The sequence below is a fragment of the Polypterus senegalus genome, chromosome 14 (assembly GCF_016835505.1).
Source record: "Polypterus senegalus isolate Bchr_013 chromosome 14, ASM1683550v1, whole genome shotgun sequence".
NCBI classification, from domain to species: Eukaryota; Metazoa; Chordata; class Cladistia; order Polypteriformes; family Polypteridae; genus Polypterus; species Polypterus senegalus.
The window spans coordinates 92,057,997-92,079,932 of NC_053167.1; the positions used below are offsets into that span (position 1 = coordinate 92,057,997).

Below are 21,936 nucleotides of genomic sequence, written 5' to 3' on the forward strand. Positions count from 1 at the left end.
TCGCTTATCAATGCAGCGCTAGTCCCGAGGAAAGGCAATCCATCACAAGACACACTCGAGCGAAATTAAAGGAGCCGGCTAATGTAACCGGGACGTCCTTTTACTTTCATCATATTACTATATTTTGGGCAAAATGGATTATCATGCGTTTCACGTTTCAGAAAGTCAATCTTCAGCCTGATACGTTTTGTACTTGCAGCGTGTGATGTACATTAAAATTAACCATTCTTCTGTGCCACGTACCATCGTTATACTTAAAAAGAAATATGACGTTATGCCGGTTTTTCGAGAAGACTGTCCCAACAGGGCATTTAGGTTCACAGCTGCACACCTTCGCGTAACCAGGCCAAACATGTGGTCTCTAGACGCGTGACGCGGGATGGGGCGGAGACTGATGTGGGCGGGGTCAGACGTCAGACACAACCAGCAACTAGGACTATTCGCTTTATTAACGTATTTGCTGTTGATATGTCTTCCATAAAACAAGGGCACATTTTGTCCTAAGTTATACATGTAGGTTGTGTCTGATAAGCAGTGGTAGACAAGTTGAGTAGGGCTTTCGGGGAGTTAAGATTAGTCGACATTTTTATTTGGTTCCAACGGATTTTGTTTTTTCGTTCAACATTTGTATGATTTGTTAGGTTCCTTATTACTATTTAGTGACATTATTGACTGTACTGCTATGTGTGCTTTATTAGTTATAGATTTTACAAACGAGTTGAATTACAAAACAGCCTTGGGAAGTGTTGTTTTTTTTTTTACATTCATAGCATTCTATCGCGTCGAAAACTACAACTCCCAGGGCCACCTTGCGCGAAGGAGTGGTACTTTTACGAAGTCTGATTTTAGCGCAGTCATACAAGCGTACAGTTGCCATATCTTCATCACATGTCCGCACAGGGTAATACTTGATTTTCAGTATCTCTGAATTTCAGAATGATGTTTGCTGAACTGTAGTAGTGCTTGCCAAAGCTATAGCTTAAGATCGGGAGCCCGGCGCGTGCCCTGATACCCATGATGCACCAGTGTAGTCCAAGTTGCCTTTCTCACTACCGAGTTATTCCGTGGGTGCCGCTGCAGTTGGTTAGTTCGAGGACACTGAGTTGTCGGGACAGGTAAGAATGTCGCATAGTAGCCTCTTTAATGCGTCTAGCGAGTTACTTCGATAATCAACGATTTGTTTGAGGGGAGTAGACGCTCGTAGCAGTCTAACCGTCTGCTAAATCGGTGATATAAACTGTAAGAACTAAGCGGGGTTGTTAAAGCACTGCCTTAAAGCGTTGTGTTCATGCGTCTAACTGACATTTGTTATTACTTTATTTCGCTGACGGGTTATGCAAGGTAACTTAAAGGATCAGAATACAATTTAATTGTTCGCAAAGTTACAGCACATCATAGTGAGCTTGTAGGAGGTTTCCAGTTTTACGTCCAAGGCCTTAGAAACGTGTGTCTGTTATAATATAACACTTCTTCTATAATGCATATATTTGAATAACACTTCAAAAAGAAGTCCAGGGTCATTATCACTATACAACACTGCTTCGCCCAAATTATTTTGCAGTTCAAGTTCCTCAAGTTGTACGCTATGTTCCGTTATTTTCTACTATAAAACAGTTGGAAGAAAATTTGTCATTCGTTCCCTCTGCTGATATTGGTTGCTAATCCTTATTGGCATGGCAGAAATATTTTAATTAAAGTCTGACTGTTTGACTGCTTTTTGTGTCAGATTGGGTGCACCTGAAATAGTCCGAATGATGGCCGGAAATGTGAGCACAGTGTACTCAAAGTGAACTTCAATGAGGTTTTGGAGCTGGAGAGGAATCCACTTGTACTCATGCAACGGTATTTGACTCTTTGAAGCAAAACATAAGAGTGAGGAAGCAAGAAATTTGCTAAAGCTGGTAGCTGAATGTTTAAGGCTTATGATGGACACCCCTTAACATTATCTTCTAGAAGGATAAATGTCATGTAGGGGCTTCCATTATTGCAGTGTTGCAGAACCATTGCCCTTTGCTGACTTTGTCTTCTTGTGAAAGGAAGAGTGTAATTTCTATATCGACCTGACTTTCAACATCAAACACATATTTTGTTCTATAGTGAACAACATCCCATGCTGTTTTTCCAGTACAGAGCAATGAGATAGATATACAGTATAGATAGATAGATACTTTATTAATCCCAAGGGGAAATTCACATACTCCAGCAGCATACTGATAAAGAACAATATTAAATTAAAGAGTGATAAAAATGCAGGTAAAACAGACAATAACTTTTGAATAATGTTATAATGTTAACGTTTACCACCCCCAGGGGTGGAATTGAAGACTCGCATAGTGTAGGGGAGGAAGATCTCCTCAGTCTGTCAGTGGAGCTGCTCCTCTGTCTGGAGATGATCCTGTTACAATGCCATCCATCCATCCATTAATCCATCCATCTCTTTCCTAAATATGCAGTTCTGGGTGACAGGAGGCTGGTGTCTATTCAGTTGAGTGGAGGTTGCGTGCCAGTTCTGAATACACTGGTAATGTATTGCACAAAGCACTCAAGAGCAGCCATTCATACGGAGTCAATTTAGAGTTCTAGATTCAAGTAACATGCAAAGCAATAATATGGGGGAATGTCTGATTACACACAGCTATTTGACATTCAAATGCAGCAATTCACTGTGAAGTGTTAGCGCAAACATCATACCTTACAGTACATTGATTCAATTTATATCTATAATTAATATATATATATATATATATATATATATATATATATATATATATATATATATATATATATATATACACACACACACACATACCACAAGGGGCACAGGCCGATATTTAACTAACTCAGCATCATACACTTAGAGGTGACAGTCTGCCATTTAAAGGGAAGTGCTTAGTCATGAGACTGCACTAGTTGAACTTGAGGTTTGTTTGCCTTTCACCTCAGTGACTTTCCCTTTTCACGCTCTTGTATTCTTTCACTTGTGGTGTCTGTCTACATGTCTACATCATCTCTTCTAACTCAAAGCATCTCAGTTCATCCCACTGATTCCCATGCCATGGACATGGCAAGTGCAGCTTTGTGCTGTGGGCCTCCACTGCTGCATGAACTAAACTCTACTGCTGCATGAACTAAACACTGGGGGCCTGCAGGTTGTTAGGCACTCTAAGCCCTTCAGATGATATGAGGGTTTCACCCAGCAGTCTGTGAATGCCTGACATGTTGGCATGAATATTTAAATATAGCTAGCTGGGATTTTTACACCTACTAAATGATGAAGAATACTCTTAGGAGAATAATCTTGTCAGCTGTATTGAAAAGATGTGATACTAAAATAAGATTGAAAAGATGTTTCTGTCAAAAAATTGGTGGGTGGTTGAATCGAAGGCTGTAAGGCTGAGTGAAGCCAGAGTAGTTAGACAGAATAGTTCACCGTTTTTTGGATATATTTCATGTTCAGTCTGGGATGTAAGGAGCTGGTAATGATATGTGTCTGTGACATTACATGAAAAATGAAAATTAACCTTCAAAGCTATGTTTGTATTTTAATTTAGGTGAACTGTTACAATTTTCATTGTAAGAGGCAGCATGTTTCCTGTGCGAGCCTGACTTAAATGCAGAAATCAAAAGATCCAAATGTGTCCTGCTTGCAGAAACGTCCTGTTTACAAGACAGATCCCTGTAGCCTCTCTGAGGGTTCTATTCTTTTGAATATTAGGAGCCAATTTTGGTTGGATTTATAATTGCTGTTGCCTTTTAGTTTTTTGTTGTTTTTTTTTTTTTACTGTTTTTCCCTGAATACGTCCAACTTGCATTTTAATGTAGTTGTTCTAGATGTATATATTAATTGATATGGCCATTTCATGTCTTTCTTGGATGTATGGTTTGTGATTTGCGGTCATGGAAGGGAAATAAATAAAAGTTTGATCCATGCCAGGCTAGTAGTGAATGCAAAAAGTGTCTTGGTTTTCTAAAACTTGTTTTATTATATAGAGACTTTAGTAGAGCTCTAGACTGCAAGAACATACAATACAGATGAAAAAAGAATTCAGAGATCTGTTCAATTTCTGTGTACATTTATTGGTCTGGGTTTACTGATAGCTTTTTCAGTACATATTTCTGAAATAAACAATTTCACCCTGTACAAAGTAAGCCTTCAGTTTTTTCTTTCCTTCTGGTAATTTGAATGATTTTTGGCATGGTCTTCCTAACTACCAATAGTTCATAACATATTCCTGATATTGTTGTAACAGCAGTAATTGACAGATGCTTAGAAGAGTTAATAAGTGATTAGATGGGAGTAAGCAAGAAAAAGGAAATTTGGTGTTGAATAATTCCCTTGAAAAGGTTGTGCCGAACATACTGCATTTGGAACGGTGCAAAATGGGGATGAACTCACATTATCTGTCCAATATATTTCTTGGATCTCTTTTGATGTTGTATGACATTATATTTTCTAGTAGGACACGCAAGTAAGAATGTCATTGTACCCTAGTGCATATATTTATTTACACGTTTCCTAGTCTTAATTCATTTTTTTATCATTTGGAAATAAGAACTATTTGCTTTATAACTTAAAGGCTTGTTGAACTATACCATTTAAACTTTCTTGTTGTGTTTTGCCAAGCAGATTCCTATTGACTGAGGTATATGGATTGTGTTTTTGTGGTTGTGATATTTGGCCGGCTTATCATCCCGGCCAATACCCCCAGGCCGCCAGATGGAGCCCTCCCTGCAGTATGGAGGTGCCCCGAAGACCAGCAGGGAATCCTGGACGATGTAGTTTTTATCCTCAGCCCTGCTGGATACCTCAGGGGGCCGCAAGAGGGAGCTGCAGGGAGGACCAAGGACTTATTTGTGCCCTATGACCCGGAAGTTCGTCAAGGGAAGAGCGACGGGCTTCTGGGATGAGGAAAAGAACTTTTACCTGTCCCGGAGGTGATTGAGAGTCACATGGACTGGGGATTGAGAACACTTCCGGGTCAGGGAATATAAAAGGACTGTGGGAGCTCCCAGACAAAGAGAACGAGGGGGAGGAGTTGATCCCAATTGCTCCCATCCCCACTGACCACCTTGCGAAACATCTTTTGGAGAGCTGAGCTGGGTGGAAGGGTGGCAACGCGTCTGGGAGCTGGAGGATTGGTTTATTGGGTATTTGTGTGAGTTTAATGAGTATTGTGGAGGAGAGGGTGTTTTGTACACTGTGGCTGAAGAATAAAGTCAAGAATTGGACTTTTACCTGGTGTATGGAGTCGTGGACAGGGGTTCAAGGGAGCGAGAGCGCCCCCTATCTACCACATGGTCTGTTTGAGAAACCGTAATTTATTTGTGTGTATGTACATTATGCTATTTGTACACCAAATGCACCAAAATCAGACCTAGGAATTTTAATTTCCATGACATATTCTTTGCCTGATTGATGATTTGCTATAAAAAGAAAAAAGTTTGAAGAAAGTTCCTGTGTGATACGCTTTGCTCAGTGCAGGCGTCAAAAGTGTGCATGCCAGTCTACTGTATTAGAACTAGAATTAGAATGCCAAAAGCATAGTACCAGCTAGGCTGTGGAGTTAGTTATCATGACACCTTAATTCAACTGATGTTTCTGCTCTAGTGCTTTGCAAAAGGTATTAGATAGATAGATACTTTATTAATCCCAAGGTGAAATTCACATACCCCAGCAGCAGCATACTGATAAAGAACAATATTAAAGAGTGATAAAAATGCAGGTAAAAACAGACAATGACTTTGAATAATATTAACGTTTACCCCTCGAGTGGAACTGAAGAGTTGCATAGTGTGGGGAGGAACGATCTCCTCAGTCTGTCAGTGGAGCAGGACGGTGACAGCAGTCTATCGCTGAAGCTGCTCCTCTGTCTGGGGATGATATTATTCAGCGGATGCAGTGGATTCTCCATGAATGACAGGAGCCTGCTCAGCGCCCGTCGCTCTGCCACAGATGTCAAACTGTCCAGCTCCGTGTCTACAATGGAGCCTGCCTTTCTCACCAGTTAGTCCAGGCGTGAGGCGCTGCCTCCCCAGCACACCAGGACATAGAAGAGGGCACTTTGACACTTTTTATGTGCCGTGATGCAAGTTAGTTTTCATGTCAACAGCAACTACTCCGAGGCGACTGCACCTTTAATTTATCAATACTTCCATTTTCAGGATGTAGTTTATCTATACAGTTTTCTGAGGCCAGAACCTATAGAACATCATGCAGAACAATGATCCCCATGCAGAAATGATCGTTGGAACAACCTTTCATTGGTGTCTTTTTCACTTTGTGCATGATTTTGTGATTGAAGTGCATGCTTTGAAAGTATAAACTGTATTTACAAAAATGTGCATTTGTTAATACAAACTTTTCAATAAATGTCTGTTTGAAACCTTGTATGTGGCCAAAAAGAACTGAAGAAAATTGCAAAAATCATACATTATATTAGTCAGTAGTATTTAAAATAATCAAAGTAACCATTCATATTCTTGTATCCTTGTGAAGTGTACAACATTTTAAAGCAAAATGTTCATGTTTTTTCATGTCACCAGACCTACGTTTAAAGTTTCTAGCAGGCTCAAAGTATAAGCACTTTTAACAAAGTAGTGCATAAATGGGTGTGCTATAGATAAATAAACTCTGTGTCTGCTCGCAACCTTAGAGAGGCAAAAACGTTGTTGTTTCTTTTCTCTTGCAGGCTGTTTATGCCTCTGAAGTAATGGCGTCTACATGGTTGAGACTAAAGGAATTTTATGACTGGGCTCTACAAAATGGAGGTATTAATATTCATAAATATTGTCTATATACTGTATGTAGTTATTGAATATACCCTCAGTGAGGTTGGTAGCATGCACACATCACATGACGAACCACCAGGATTGGGACCCGAGTGCAGCGGGTGACACCTCAGCACCACACTGGAAAGAGTGTCAGGTTTTTTTTTTTTTGTCGTTGGCTGGAGTGCCAATCCTGCCACCAACCCTAGAGTTTCCCCTGTAAGTTGGAGGACCTGCTTGCAGGACTGGCTGCAGATTAATGTCATACCCAGGACAAAGCAGTTGCAGGTTAAGGGCTTTGCTTAAGGGCCCAATGGAGTAGAGTCACTGCTGATGTTTACTGGATTCAAACTGGCAACCTTCCAATTGCCGGCACACATCCCTAGCCTCAGAATCACCACTCCGCCTCATACCCTCAATCATTCAGTTAAATTATATTTATATATGGAGTTTACGCGTTTCTGTGATTATAAGGCTAGGTTGCAGGGTTTTCTTTACAAAGTCTGAAGTCATGCAATCGGGTGGATTTGTGATTTAAGTCTGCCTCTGTGTAAGAAAGATCTGATTTCTTGGGACCTTCTTACTCTACCCCTGGTCATCTAAAACAAAGAACTGTCTCTAGAATGAGCAAAAATAATGAGATAACGTAAAGGTATTGATGCACTTTTTGAAAACTATTATGTGAATGAGTTTTTGTATCTCTTTATTAGGAAAGCTAATGAAAATCTTCTTTTGCAGACGAACGAACAGATCCATGGTTTTTGGTTTACAGTCCTGCTCCAGTGACGACTGTATTTTTCATGTATCTTTTTGTGGTATGGTTTGGGCCTAAGCTCATGGAAAACAGAAAAGCATTTGACCTAAAGGCTGTGTTAATCACCTATAATTTTTCTTTAGTTGGTTTATCCAGCTATATGTTTTATGAGGTAAGGTAATCTTATTTCAGTGTCCTCTCTTTTGTAAAGGTTAACCAGTGAACCTTGAATTTATTTAGTGTGTTTCTCAAAGTGATGCTTTTATTGCATTGTTGTTCATCAAGGTGTCAGAGAATGGTAACATGTTGGTATTTCAGATCTTTTTGTCTTTCAGATTGAGTGTACAGTACCTTCATTTAGCTGGGTGAGCTTTCTGAGCATTGTGGTATTTTTCAGTTTTTGGTGACCTCGCTACTAGCAAACTACAGCTACCTGTGCCAGCCCGTTGACTACAGCAGCAGCAGCAAGCTAGGAATTCGAGTAAGAATTTCAGAATGTTGATCTTTCTTTCATTCTGTTTTCCTTTCTTTATTTTTCATGAAAATGAGTGGTAGCTTAATTCAATTAGCAATTCACATATATTGTACTTCTTTCTTTTTTTCAACCTAGATGGCAAAAGTGTGTTGGTGGTTCTACATTTCCAAGGTTGTAGAGCTCCTTGATACGGTATGTAAAAATGAAAAAAAAAATATTTTGTAAGAATCTTACTATATAAGTGTATGATTATGCTACATTAGCCTTCAATACAATGTTTAAATAGCATACCTTGAAGAGATTTTAGGATTACAATTTACGTTTTTCAGTTCATATAGATTAAAAATTGTATTTTGGAAATTATTCGTTTATAATATATATTGTGTGTCTGAATTTTTACAGTAACAAAGGTAGTAGCTGCTACAGCCACAGCAGGTTCCAATATCACAGAAATCTGTATTTGTAGTTTGAAAAGCTTATTTCTTATTAGCTCTGGAACAGCAGCTAGATTTTGCCACATGGAAGAAATTACAACTAACATTTTATATATTTGTTTTCGACTAAAGAAACTTATTTTTTAAGTGTTATTGAGCTTTTAGGCCACATTGCAATAGATAAAACACAATTTAGTGCAAAAGAGAATTGGTACAACATTTCAGGTATTAATGGTTAAATCACACTATATTAAATCTTACTCACACTCACGCTCTCCTCCCCTGTTTAAAGAGCTATGTAAACAGAGACCCCATTATGCAGCAGTCCCCCTGTATAATGAGGCACCAAAATAAAAAAACAATTAAACAGAGGCTTGGCCAGCCAAATTTTGGAGAGGCACTGGATAATTCAGTGTAAGAAAAGTTTCATTTTTTCTAGTTTTACATAGCATTAAACATCAGTTTCCTATTGTGTTATAGAGTGCTGTTTGGGATTCTTCCACTTAGTCCATGTAGTGTAGAATATCACAATAGACAGATGGACAGATGAATATTTTCCCCCAGATTTGTGTCAAGTGTGGGACATTTCCAAAACATACATCCTAACAAGGCGGTGTTTGATGGCATTGTTTACATTTAGGATCCCATCCCTGATAGATTTGAGGTAATTTTTGCATGAGATAGATGTGTGCATTGTTCAGTTTTAAGAAGAAATACACTGTGTGTTTCACAGAATGAAGAAAAACGTATATTGTGAATGCTTAAACTGCATTTCTTATCTCATACTCTAAGGCTGGGTTTATACTTCACGTGGCACGTGCTCTAGTAGACGCTACTGCTACGCAAGCATTGTACTGTTTATATTTGTGTTCGTGTTTTACATAAATCTGGAAGATTCCACCAGGTGGCAGAGCGAGATATCATCACAGTGAGAACAGGTTGTGAATTGCCTGTAACATCCATTAAATTCCGAGGACACCTTGCCACAATATCTCTGATAAGGATGTTTAATGATTACATCCATCAATCCAGAGATGTGCCCATTCCAGCATGCATCAGGCATGAGGCAACAACAATCCGTGGACGGGACATCAGCTCATTGCCATGTGAACACAAGCATACATATACACTAGCATCACCCAAACCTGCATGTCTTTGGGAGGAAACCGGAGCACACTGTAGAAACCTACCAGGAAAACATGCAAACTCCAGGCAGGGAACACCAGGGACATGACTTCCTGCGAGGCAGTTCTGCCACCGTGTCGTGTTATCAAGTATAAATCTAAGGATTCTAAATGTATCATAAATTCAATATGTTCTGTGTGGTGATCTTTTGCTGTTTGCCGCTGCTGTCAGTTCGGGAGGAAGCCCCAGAAGCATGTAGTGATTAACAACTGAGTCAGTTTTAAGATGACGTTTATGACAGTCAACTTTAATTGTAAAATAAACTACGAGGTTAAAGTGGACATTTCAAGGTTGAAGGCTAAATTTTCACAAAACAGACTCTTTCAGTGTCCTTAATTTTTTCTCTTTGGCTCAAGTATGCTGCTGTACATTCTGATACTGTTGTGAAGGTGCAAAAAAAAAAGACGGCACAGAAGATGGTATACGAGACTTTTAAAACATATCGTGTCATTACGTTGGGGAATATGTGACCATTAATGCATCTGTATGTCGGCATTTTGCTTTACCACATCAAACCATTCATCAAACATTGCAGCATGCACATCGATCCTATAGGATCCACAAAGCGGCTTTCTGTGACATGTAGATAGTAAACAGGGACTCTGATGTCACGTTCCAACTTGATCACACTGCGCCCCTCGACTTTTTGCTGGTACTGCAACTCGCGCACATGTTGCGTTAATTTCTAAGGATGTGCTCAGAGGATGCGTCAAATGAACGCTGGGAACGTGTGGCAGCCATGATGTGTGCACATATCATTCTGAGCGTGAAGTATAAATCGGTGAGATCAGTTGCCCATCATTGACTGAAATAGTCTGGGGGTGCCCACCTTCAAATGAGTTAATAGAGACTGGAAATACTATGGAGACATTCATCACTAGTAGCTAATGTAGATTCAAGTTTAGATTCTGTTGGAATTTTAAGTAAATTGGGTGGGTTCCTTTAGGCAAAGTTTCTAACTTCTTCATAGGAAGTGCTGTGTGTTCAAGGAAAGTTGCACAGTATTTCATAGGATGTATACATTTCAGTAAGGAGTTCTGTAAAGGTCTGAATAGCTAATGACTGTTATGATTTCATTACATTGTAGGAGAAAGAAAGCCAGAATAGATAGATAGATAGATAGATACTTTATTAATCCCAAGGGGAAACAGCAGCAGTATACTGATACAAAGAAACAATATTAAATTAAATAGTAATAAAAAGAAAAAAAAAAAGAAAAAAATTAAAATAAAATTAATGTTAGCATTTACTCCCCCGGGTGGAATTGAAGAGTCGCATAGTGTGGGGGAGGAACGATCTCCTCAGTCTGTCAGTGGAGCAGGACAGTGACAAAAGTCTGTCACTGAAGCTACTCCTCTGTCTGGAGATGACACTGTTAAGTGGATGCAGTGGATTCTTCATGATTGACAGGAGTTTGCTTAGTGCCCGTCACTCTGCCACAGATGTTAAACTGTCCAACTTTAATCCTACAATGGAGCCTGCCTTCTTAACAAGTTTGTCCAGGCGTGAGACGTCCTTCTTTATGCTGCCACCCCAGCACACCACTGTGTAGAAGAGGGCACTCGCCACAACTGTCTGCAGCATCTTACTGCAGATGTTGAAGGATGCCAACCTTCTCAGAAAGTATAGTCTGCTCTGACCTTTCTTACATAGAGCATCAGTATTGGCAGTCCAGTCCAATTTGTCATCCAGCTGCACTCCCAGATATTTATAGGTCTGCACCCTCTGCACACAGTCACCTCTGATGATCACAGGGTCCATGAGGGGCCTGGGCCTCCTAAAATCCACCACCAGCTCCTTGGTCTTGCTGGTGTTAAGGTGTAAGTGGTTTGAGTCGCACCATTTAACAAAGTCTTTGATTAACTTTCTGTATTCCTCCTCCTGCCCACACCTGATGCAGCCCACAATAGCAGTGTCATCAGCAAACTTTTGCACGTGGCAGGACTCCGAGTCATATTGGAAGTCTGATGTATATAGACTGAACAGGACCGAGAAAGTACAGTCCCCTGCGGGCCCTGTATTGCTGAACACAATGTCAGACCTGCAGTTCCCAAGACGCACATATTGAGGTCTGTCTGTAAGATAGTCCACAATCCATGCCACCAGGTGTGAGTCTACTCCCATCTCAGTCAGCTTGTCTCTAAGGAGCAGAGGTTGGATGGTGTTGAAGGCGCTAGAGAAGTCCAAAAACCTAATTCTTACCGCACCACTGCCTCTGTCCAGGTGGGAGAGGGATCGGTGTAGCATATAGATGATGGCATCCTCCGCTCCCACCTTCTCCTGGTATGCGAACTGCAGAGGGTCGAGGTGGTGGTGGACCTGTGGCCTCAGGTGGTGAAGCAGCAGCCGCTCCATGGTCTTCATCACATGTGACGTCAGAGCAACAGGCCGGAAGTCATTCAGCTCACTAGAACGTGATACCTTTGGGACTGGGGTGATACAAGATGTTTTCCAAAGCCTTTGGACTCCCCCCTGTTCCAGGCTCAGGTTGAAGATGCACTGTAGAGGACTCCCCAGTTCCAACGCACAGGCCTTCAGCAGTGGTGGTGATACACCATCTGGACCCGCTGCTTTGCTGGCACTATGAATATATATGAATATATAATTATTGTGGATTGGAGCAATTAGAAAAAAAAACATCTTAAGGTGTCTCCTACATAGATTGCATATTTTGAGCAAATAATGGTAAATAAATTGGTGACAGTAATAACAGGAGAGTACAGCTAAGCATACATAGAGTAGTTTGGGATTTCCTTTCTTTTGCTAACCAAGGAGGTGTAGCTCTGTTGTATTTCGATTCCTCACATAGTCCCAAAGCATTAATGTTTGCATCTCAGTAGTAAAAATATAAGTAAAGCAATGGAATACCACCCTATGCCTTAAGCCTTTGCAAAGTCATTTTTTAAATGTGTGGCCTTTTTGTACTCAGATAAATATAATTACTGTGGCAAACATTGTAATACCTTGAAAGAGAAATATAGTTTTGCAAGGTTATTCATTTTAACAATAATAATCATTCTTTCAGTCAAAGTAAGATGAAACAATTTTGTTTACTGCCTTCCATCATACTGGAGAAATACAATTAGCATAGATCTTTAAATATTTTGTGACTACAACTACAAGATATCTGAACTGTTATAAAATAATCAATGTAAAGTGATGTAGTTTAACATGCAATTCACTTGGAAAAGTGTGCTCTAATTCAAGTTAATTTTGAACCCAAACACTGTATTTAATTCATATAATAAAGTTAATGCAAGTGGCAATGATGAGTATGAATTTGCGATAAAGAGCACCACATAGCAACATAAGAGACATACTTTTTGTTCAATTCCTTCCTTTTTGATCCCCTACTACTGGTGATAAAGTACAGACCCACACGGTCATGAATTCTGGTATGTTGTGGTAATTTACTGCTAATACGAGCAGAGCGCTCTGTTTGTATAAACGCTAATGTAGCAATCTGAACAAAAGTACTTGTGTTGGGTGTGAATGTCGTAATGTGAACCTAAGCACACGTATTGGGTATGAACCCAAATTTCGCTAGTTCAGTAGATAATAATAGCATCATATTTCCAAGATTTAAGAGAGGACTGAAAGTTAATATAAAAATGGGAATTCTTCTGGACTTAGGTTTACTGTACTGGCAAAAATAACGTATTTTGTCTTGCATATAAGTGGAAAAACCTCCATGAGCATAAGATCTCGGTCATCCAGATAAAAAGTAAAGTTAACGCTTGAATTCATGATTGAGACCTTTAATATTTTGACTGACAGACTTTAATGATTAATTAGTATTGTTTGGGTTTTGTATTTTAAATGTAATCCTTCAAGATAGGAAAAGGAAATATAACATCTTTTTCAAATTTTGACATTAAGCAAAGTTCCACATCCTCTACTGCCATGCATTGCTACCAGTGATGTGACCAACAATGTCTCAGGATGAAAGTGTGAGCAGAGAATTAGATAAATAGAGATTTTTCCCTCTTGCGTCCTTTCCAGCAGCCTTCCTTACAAAATCATCTTGCGTTTTGCGATGAGGCTAAGATCAGACACTTCAAAGTCTATATCCTTTGACGTGCCTAGATCACACAGTTTGCCCTTGAAAACAGTGAATAATACATTTTTGAAATAATAAGTATAATTATCCCAGATACTTCAAGTAAACCGGTCAATGAATAAAAAAACAATAGTATGAAGAGTAAAACAAAAAAGCTAGTCACCAATGAGAAATAAACTAAAATGTACTTCAATAATAAATTAAAAAAATGTTTTTTCCCATTTTAAAAACTGATGGAGAAGAAAACACAAAGAGATAAAATAAAAAGTTAAGTATTATTAAATAAAATGCTGTGACACTGCTGAATGATAGAGTAGTATAACAGTGCAGAAAGACGAGTTTAGACAAATTAACGAATGAGTGAAATTATGAAAAAGCAACAGTTGTGGTACTGATTAAACATGGTATGTAATGCAAAACAAAAAAGAGAAAAGTTATAGCAAAAAATTGTGATCTTCATCACAGGTGGCAGATTTTTAAACTAAAGGACAGGTGAATAGTTAAAGTGTTGGATTGGCATTCCATCCTGGGTGGTTTACTGTTTTTTGCCCAGTTTTACTGGGATAGCTTCTGGCCATTGTAACTATGAGACTGAATTAGTTGGACTGAGTAATAGATGAATAGGTGTATCATGGAAAATATATTGACATTTCGACACGGTTTTAAAAAGCAGAGTATTTTACAGCTATACGGTAATCTCAAATCTGTTTTCTTACATTGCAACCACCATTTTACAAACATAAACTATTGTTTTCTATTCTGATTTTATTCACTTTTTCACCAATATAAAATTCAGACATTTTTGGATTCAGCATATGCAATTTCATTTGTCTAATGCACATTTACAATCAGTATTTGCAAAGGAATAAAAAAAGCTTTTTATTTTTTTTGCTATAAAGCCTGATATACAAAGCACCCCTGCTAAACAAGATGTTTCGAGAAGTTCGGAAATGTTGTGAAATATTTAGGCAATCAAGAAAATTTACTGTTGTTGGAATTCAATCACAAGATCAGTGTTTGGAAGTGGCAATTTAAAAATAATTAAGTTTTAGGAGTAGTGATTTGTGGCTTCCATTTTAAATACATTTGCCCTTAATTTCCAAGACTGCTCTCACATTCTAGATATGCTGTTTAAGTGAAATAATTCTGTTAGATACTTTTTATAAAAGCATTTGTAAATTTTGAAGATCTGTATCCGGTTCCTATGCAGCCCTCTTTGTTCAGTACTAAAGAAGTTTAACTCTTCTGTTAGTGTGTAAATTCAGGGGTAGAGGACAGTAGTAAACTGTGACAAAACTTTACATTTCCTTACATCTTGGGATACATTTCATTGCTCTTCTATTCACAACCTCGAGAGCTGTTATGTCTTTGTTTTTATGTAATTTTGGTGACCAGAACTTGTTATAGTGTGTAAAAGTAAACCAGGTATGATTCACAACCTCTGTTATGTCTTTGTTTGTAGTACATTAGTGAGTGTCACAATAATGTTATATTTGTATTCAACATTTCTTACCTAATATTTTTTAGTTGCCAGCCAATGAGAACGTTGAGTCAAGCTAGCATCACACATCTTACATTTATAAGTAATATTCCATTTGCCTACATGTGCACTTTTCTTCTTTAATCTGCACTTTCCATGTGTTAGCCCTGTTCTTGCTATTCCTCCAGTTTTAATGTCATCAATAAATTTTCTTGGCTTACTAATTATAACCGAATCTGTGTCGTTAATAGTTCAAGCACAGGCCCCTGAGGGACACCATTGATGCCTTCTCCCCATGTGGATAATTATTCTTGTTTTATTTGTACTCTTTGCTTTAGGTCTATTACCCAACTTGAAACCGATTTTTGTTAATTACCTCTGACATCAGAGGCATCTTGTTTCAAAATTAATTTTTGTTGCAGAAGTGTACTAAAGGATTTTTGCACGTTTTGATTTTCACTAATAATGGGGAAAAAAAGGAAATGCACTTACAGTTTTGGTATGGTGTGTCTGTAGTAGTGGGGCCTCTGCTTTCTAATACAAGGTGGTAATAATGTTTGTAAGAGTACTTGAAACTGTCCAAAGAAATATCTGAAATAGTTCTAAAGTGATCACCGTATAAATGAACCTTTTGGATGGGATCAGGAACTTCATCATGTACTTTTACTTTTTCAGTACAAAGTGTGCCCAGTGTCTCCTTTTTTGATGTTTTTTTTTTCTCCCAAAATTTACAACTTTATCAATTCATTATTACTGCTGCTGTAGCCTTTGGGCACTGTTTTGATTTTTGTTCAAGAGAACATTTTCAAATAGGTCCTATAACACAGATTAGTATTAATAGTTTGAGTAAAATCAAATTCAGTGTTTTTCTGATGGTCAAACTGTACAAAATGCATTAGACTTCTTCTGAAAATGTCATTAAGTCTTACTTCATCTCCTGTGCTGGAGACTTTTTGTGAGGTGACATGTTGCATGTTATTTGGACGTTAAGAATTCATTTCATTGTATGCCATACATGTGACAGTACTTCCAATACATTACTGCTGCTGCATTAATAAAGTATCTATCTATCTATCTATCTATCTATCTATCTATCTATCTATCTATCTATCTATCTATCTATCTATCTATCTATCTATCTATCTATCTATCTATCTATCTATCTATCTATCTATCTATCTATCTATCTATCTATCTATCTATCTATCTATCTATCTATCTATCTATCTATCTATCTATCTATCTATCTATCTATCTATGTGTCTATCTGTCTGTCTCTTTTGGTCAGTGTACTGCCATTATCTGAAGAGAAGAATTTGCTCTTTTCCTGGAGGAAAACCAGGAAATAATGGACTGATCATATTCTAAATTTTTGATCTGTGATCTAACTAATCAATGTCAGATGAGACTAAGAAAGCAACATAATCATACAGCAAGCATGCAACCCACGGGCCTCTAAATTAAATGTGTCCCAGTAGCATAGCTGTTCTTCTAGGTAATGGACAAGCCCCTCCAATACATCAAAGTTATTTGTCATACACAAAAAAATGCAAACTGCATAAAGCAGTCACACAACCCTCAGGCCTCCAAGTTAAGGTCTCCTTTTGACATACTGCAGCTGTTCTTCTAGGTACATGCCTTTCCAATACATCAATGGTATAATCATCATACACAAACCCATGCTCTTGTGTATCAGGTTGATTTAGAGTTACTAGTTAAAATAAAATGCATATATCGCAGATTTGGGTGGTAAATGGTTTACCCTGAGGATACCTAAGCAAAAGTTGTTCAGCTGTGAGGTGGTAGTACATTAGCCACTGTACCAGCAAGTTTTATACAAAACAGAGATTAATGGACTGCAGTATGCTTGATAAGTTGTTACATTTTATGAATTCAGAAAGTATTAACTGTTTTATTTATTTTAGGTATTTTTCATTTTGAGGAAGAAAAACAACCAAATCACCTTTCTCCATGTTTATCATCATTGTACAATGATCTTTAATTGGTGGGCTGCTGTGAAATATGTGGCTGGTGGACAGTGTAAGACCTACTCTCCTTGTTTTTGTGCTCAGTTTACTAAAATCTATTTCTTTTACTGATGTGAAAATACAATTTTGTAATAAAAAAAACCTTTTAAGGGGCTGATAAGATAAAAAATTCCTGAGACATAAAAAAGTATCCAACAGAAGCTGTCTCAATTTAAGAGGAATCCACAGTGCTGACAGGAGAGCTTTCCAGAATTTCAACATAGAGAGAAACCACCAGGGGTGGAAGAAACTTTACCAGGGGAACCGAAGAATCAAGATTGTCATACATTACTTTTGGGACACCCCACTCCACTAGGTGGCAGCACCTGCCTTGTTTCTGGTGAAGACAGACCAAGAGAAATGGTGACTCTTCAGTTGAGTACACAAGACTGGGTTTTTAAAATGCCTCTTGCTTCAGGTGGCCATGGAATATGAATCTAGAAGTTATACTTGGTAAAACATAAATAAATAGGATGATGTATTTACTTACATGCTTCTGTCACTGACCCCTGAACACATTGAAGACATAATTAGTTCTTAGCTATGTCTGTTTTCTTTAGTTTTCTTACAAATTAGGATGAATTCATCTTTATTTAAGTGTTACCTGGGTAACAATTCTGCCAACACTTTATATTATAGGAACCAAGTCAGAGATTTTTTATTTATGTAGAAGCATAATATGTTAATATTGGTTTAGTGAATTACTTTGATTTATATAAGAAACCAGAGGGTAGCATCTTATCCTTTAGCCTCTGGGATTCTGTTCCAGCATTATATTCAACTGCATTGCCTTTTAATCCTACCACATGAAATAACTGATGAAGGTTGTTTTTTGTACCTACTCTTTAAATTACTTTTGCAGGGAGATATTCGGATGACTTCTTCTTTTTTTCTGGTTTTCAGTAGTACTGGTAATCTGAAATTTCAGTTTCTAGCAATGACTGCATTGTGGTTCACTCTTGCACTGCATGAAGGAATGCACTTTGGGAGCACCTTAGCATATAGCTTATAACCTTTTGGAGTTGTTTAAAAATGTTTTTTTGTTTCAAAGCATTAAAGCAATTAATTTTTATACACACCACTCACTGTTTACCCACTATAAATTACAGGCCTTATTCACAGATCTTTATTGTAACCCTGAAATTGTTTTTGTTGTTTGTGGATTAGCACATTTGAAAAAGGCAAACCAAAACCAAACTGTGTGAAGACATCTGATTTATTGCATTTGTTGTTACTAATGGCTTTGCACTGACTGTATGTGTGTTATTTAAAATGAATTTAAATGCAAGACACCACTTAATTATAGCTTTTCTTCATCTTTTTGAAGCATTTTTTATTGGCATGCTGAATTCATTTGTGCATGTTGTGATGTACCTGTATTATGGACTGGCTGCTATGGGACCCCAAATGCAAAAATACCTTTGGTGGAAGCGTTACTTGACTATCCTCCAGATGGTAGGTCTTACAGGTTTTTAAAATTCTGTATTTTAAATGTCTTTGAGGACTGTAGAGTGCTTAATGGCTCCTACTTTTAATAACTTTTCTGCACCAATAATCAAGAAGAGTGATTTATACAAGGCATAGTAGAAACGTTTTTAGCCTGATATTATGTTAGTCAATTTTTCTTAGCTCTTGGCATCCTTATTGTTTAGATTACTTTGCTTTACCATACAAAATGTCTGGGAAGAAGAGGTATACTTCTGTATTACTGTCTTAAATAGATAATGAATTTGTATCATGGGCAATTGCAGAAATATGATCTCTAATTTGTCTGTGTTGGGGGGGGACAAAAAGTATGATTGCTTGTTTTATTTATTTGATGATCAATGTACTCAAACGTATGCAATCTTCAGGTATGAAAAGCTTTTTTGTCTTTATTAAAGTCCCAAGTGGCTGCAAGGTATAGTTTTTAAATACATTTGTTAACAATCTGATGTAAGCCAGTCTTGCTCATTATAATTAGTAATAATTTTGTCTCTTAGAATTAGATTCAATATGTTAGAATACAGGGTCTAGATAAATTTAAGAAGGTTCTCAGAACATCTGGACCAAAGATTTTGAAGGATTAGTTCAGTATTTTATAAGTGAAATTTATTTCTTCACAAACATGGTATATATGAATTTGCTGTGCAAAATTGTGTTTTAAAGTTAAATGTTATTCATTGAGACTTTACAATGTAGGCTACTGGGGTATGGCGCACAACCCAACAAGTTGTTCTTCTTTAATATCTACAAGTGTGTTCTGCCAGGGATTAGAAAGCCATTTCTAAGCTTTTTCTAAATAGCATTTAGGGCCAATTTGTCCAAATGAAGTAGTTTGAAATAGTAGTTATTCTTTTTCGAAATGGCTGCTCTGCTAAAATCTCTCCAACAGCAGTCCTTAAAATTGTTTCTGAATTCAGAAAAAAAAACTCTATAATTGCATCAAGAAATCTGTTGGTATCTCTTTCTTTGAGTAAAGTTAGTGCTTGGGTGCATAGCAGAAATCATTGAACACCAATAACATGATTGCTACATTCAGCTTCCCATATTGCATTGTCGAGAGTTCCTCATATGTGACACCAATTGATTTTTTGCGGTGAGCATTAGTCCTTCCTATGTTCAGAGAAATTTTACATTCGATTCTTCAGTACGAACTGTATACCAACTGTAATAGCATAGTAGAGCTGGTAAGGATTTCGTACTGCATCAGGACTTAGTAGTTTCACCAGTAGCAAAGGAAGCATAAATTCTGTTGTGCGTCTTTAAGAGAATTTCATACGGTCCTTTAGTCAGTTGAAGCTAAATGGAGCTTGGTCAATTAGTGAGACCATAAAATAGCTGAATAAAAATACGCTGAATAAAAATACATTTAGAGTTTTGAAATGGCCTAGTTAAAATTGAGACTGTGGAAGAGCCTGAAACAAGAAAATCATGCTTGGAAACTCTGGGAAAAAATGTAACTGAGTTAAAGTAGTTCTGTAAGAAACAATGGGCCAATATTCCTTCACAGCACAATGGACTATAGCTTTTAAAACATCTTGCTACTAAAAACTGAGTAATAACTTAATGAGTTCAAATAAGTAAATATTTTTTTCGGTGTAAATTTAATGAATAAATTAAGCAAATAACATTTTCTGTAATTTGTTTGCTTAAGGTCTCTTTTATTTAATACAAGAGTTTGGTTAAAGAGCTAATTACACTGACTGTAATACAGAAAATAATAATAAACTAGAAACAAAGACCTCCAGTCCTCCCAAGATCGAGGTTCCAGTCCCAGTACCCCGTGAGTACCAGTAGGTTGCCACACCACATATGCTTGATACTTAGCAGATGCCAGAGCTCTCATTCTTCTTCTTCCTCCTCCTATCACGTAATTGGCTACTGTGATTTGCTTCAGCAGATGTCACTGTTCATCTTTTTCATTCTGCCATGTCACCTTCTTGATCAGTTTCCATATGCTGTTTGCCGTAGGAAAGATGCAATCCAGTGTAAATTCACAGAGGTTGCCACCAGCCACATTTTTTGATTCACCAGCGTGCATTGTATCATAAGCTTTTGATTATAACCAAGCTCAAAGTTCTAGCCCTAGGGGTTCATGAGTAATCACACGACAGACACAAGCCTTAGCATTTTTTATAGATAGATGCTTGTTCATGACACTGTATGACTGCATTATAGGTTCAAAATTCAAAAAAGCTGAGAGTTTTTCAGATTGTTTGTTTAGCACCAGACACGTCTCCGCTGCATGGTTACAATTATTCAATTATTCAACCATTTCAATAAATTTTGGTGCACTTTTTAGTTCATGTTATTTCTTTTCAAAAAGAAATCTCAATAATATAACTTTTTTTCTTAAAGGATGAAGGGGTGATCAAAATATGGAATAAAAAAGTAAACAAAAGTGGGCAAGACGCCTCTTTAATGTATTTAATGGAAAACCCATGAGAAGTGTCAAATATGCCACATGGTGCGATTGTAGTCCTCTTCATAGAGTCCATTAAAAGATGCACTTGAAGGACATGATAACAAAAACATTACTTAAGACTGAAAGTTGATAATTGCACTGTACATTCAAACTGAGGTCAAAGCCAATGCATTGTTTGTTAAGAATGCACATAAATAAAGATGAACACAGGGTTATTATCCTGCTGTCTGGTGACACGTTAATGATAGAGGGTACGTCAAGCATATTAAGTAATTGGAAAAGGTAGCACTCTCTAATTCAGGGGTCCTCAATCACAGTCCTGGAGGGCCATTAGCTTTTAATTCAACCAAATCCTCACTTAGAACCCAGACTGAAATAAATCAAACATAATCTAAAGCTCAAGGGTGCCTAATTTAAGATACATATTTTTTTGTCTTGTCATTACAGGTCCAGTTCTTTGGAATTGCTGCTCACACGTTCTACAATCTCTTCAGTGACTGTGATTATCCGGATGGATTCAATCTTGTTGTGTGCCTTTACATTGTCAGCTTGATTTTACTGTTTAGCAATTTCTATTATCGGTCTTATGTTAGACATAATAGAAAAGAGGAATGATACTTTTCTGGAAAAATGGCTGATTGAGGTTTTTTATTGTGTTGTAATAAAACAATCATAAAATAATATATTGTATACTTTCAATAAATTGTGCTAAATATTTTTAATTAGATTCAGAGTAGATCTACATATACGTTTTCTTAATCTTTGTGATTAATTTTAAATTTCCCACCTTGATTTTGCCCAAACTTCTGAATGTTAACACCAGAGGGCAGCCAAAACCTTCGGTGG

The 21,936-nt window shown here is 37.5% G+C and overlaps 1 protein-coding gene across 1 annotated transcript; it reads left to right on the top strand.

Annotated features, from left to right (window-relative positions):
- The first annotated feature begins 570 nt into the window (after nucleotides 1-570).
- Nucleotides 571-21,705, top strand: elovl8b (ELOVL fatty acid elongase 8b). The gene is made up of 8 exons (XM_039735679.1): nucleotides 571-1,115; nucleotides 6,690-6,768; nucleotides 7,507-7,694; nucleotides 7,920-8,003; nucleotides 8,133-8,189; nucleotides 17,082-17,196; nucleotides 18,511-18,638; nucleotides 21,538-21,705. Exons 2-8 carry the CDS (start codon nucleotides 6,711-6,713, stop codon nucleotides 21,703-21,705), a joined length of 798 nt encoding a protein of 265 aa, XP_039591613.1. The 5' UTR covers nucleotides 571-1,115; nucleotides 6,690-6,710.
- The last annotated feature ends 231 nt before the right edge of the window (nucleotides 21,706-21,936 follow it).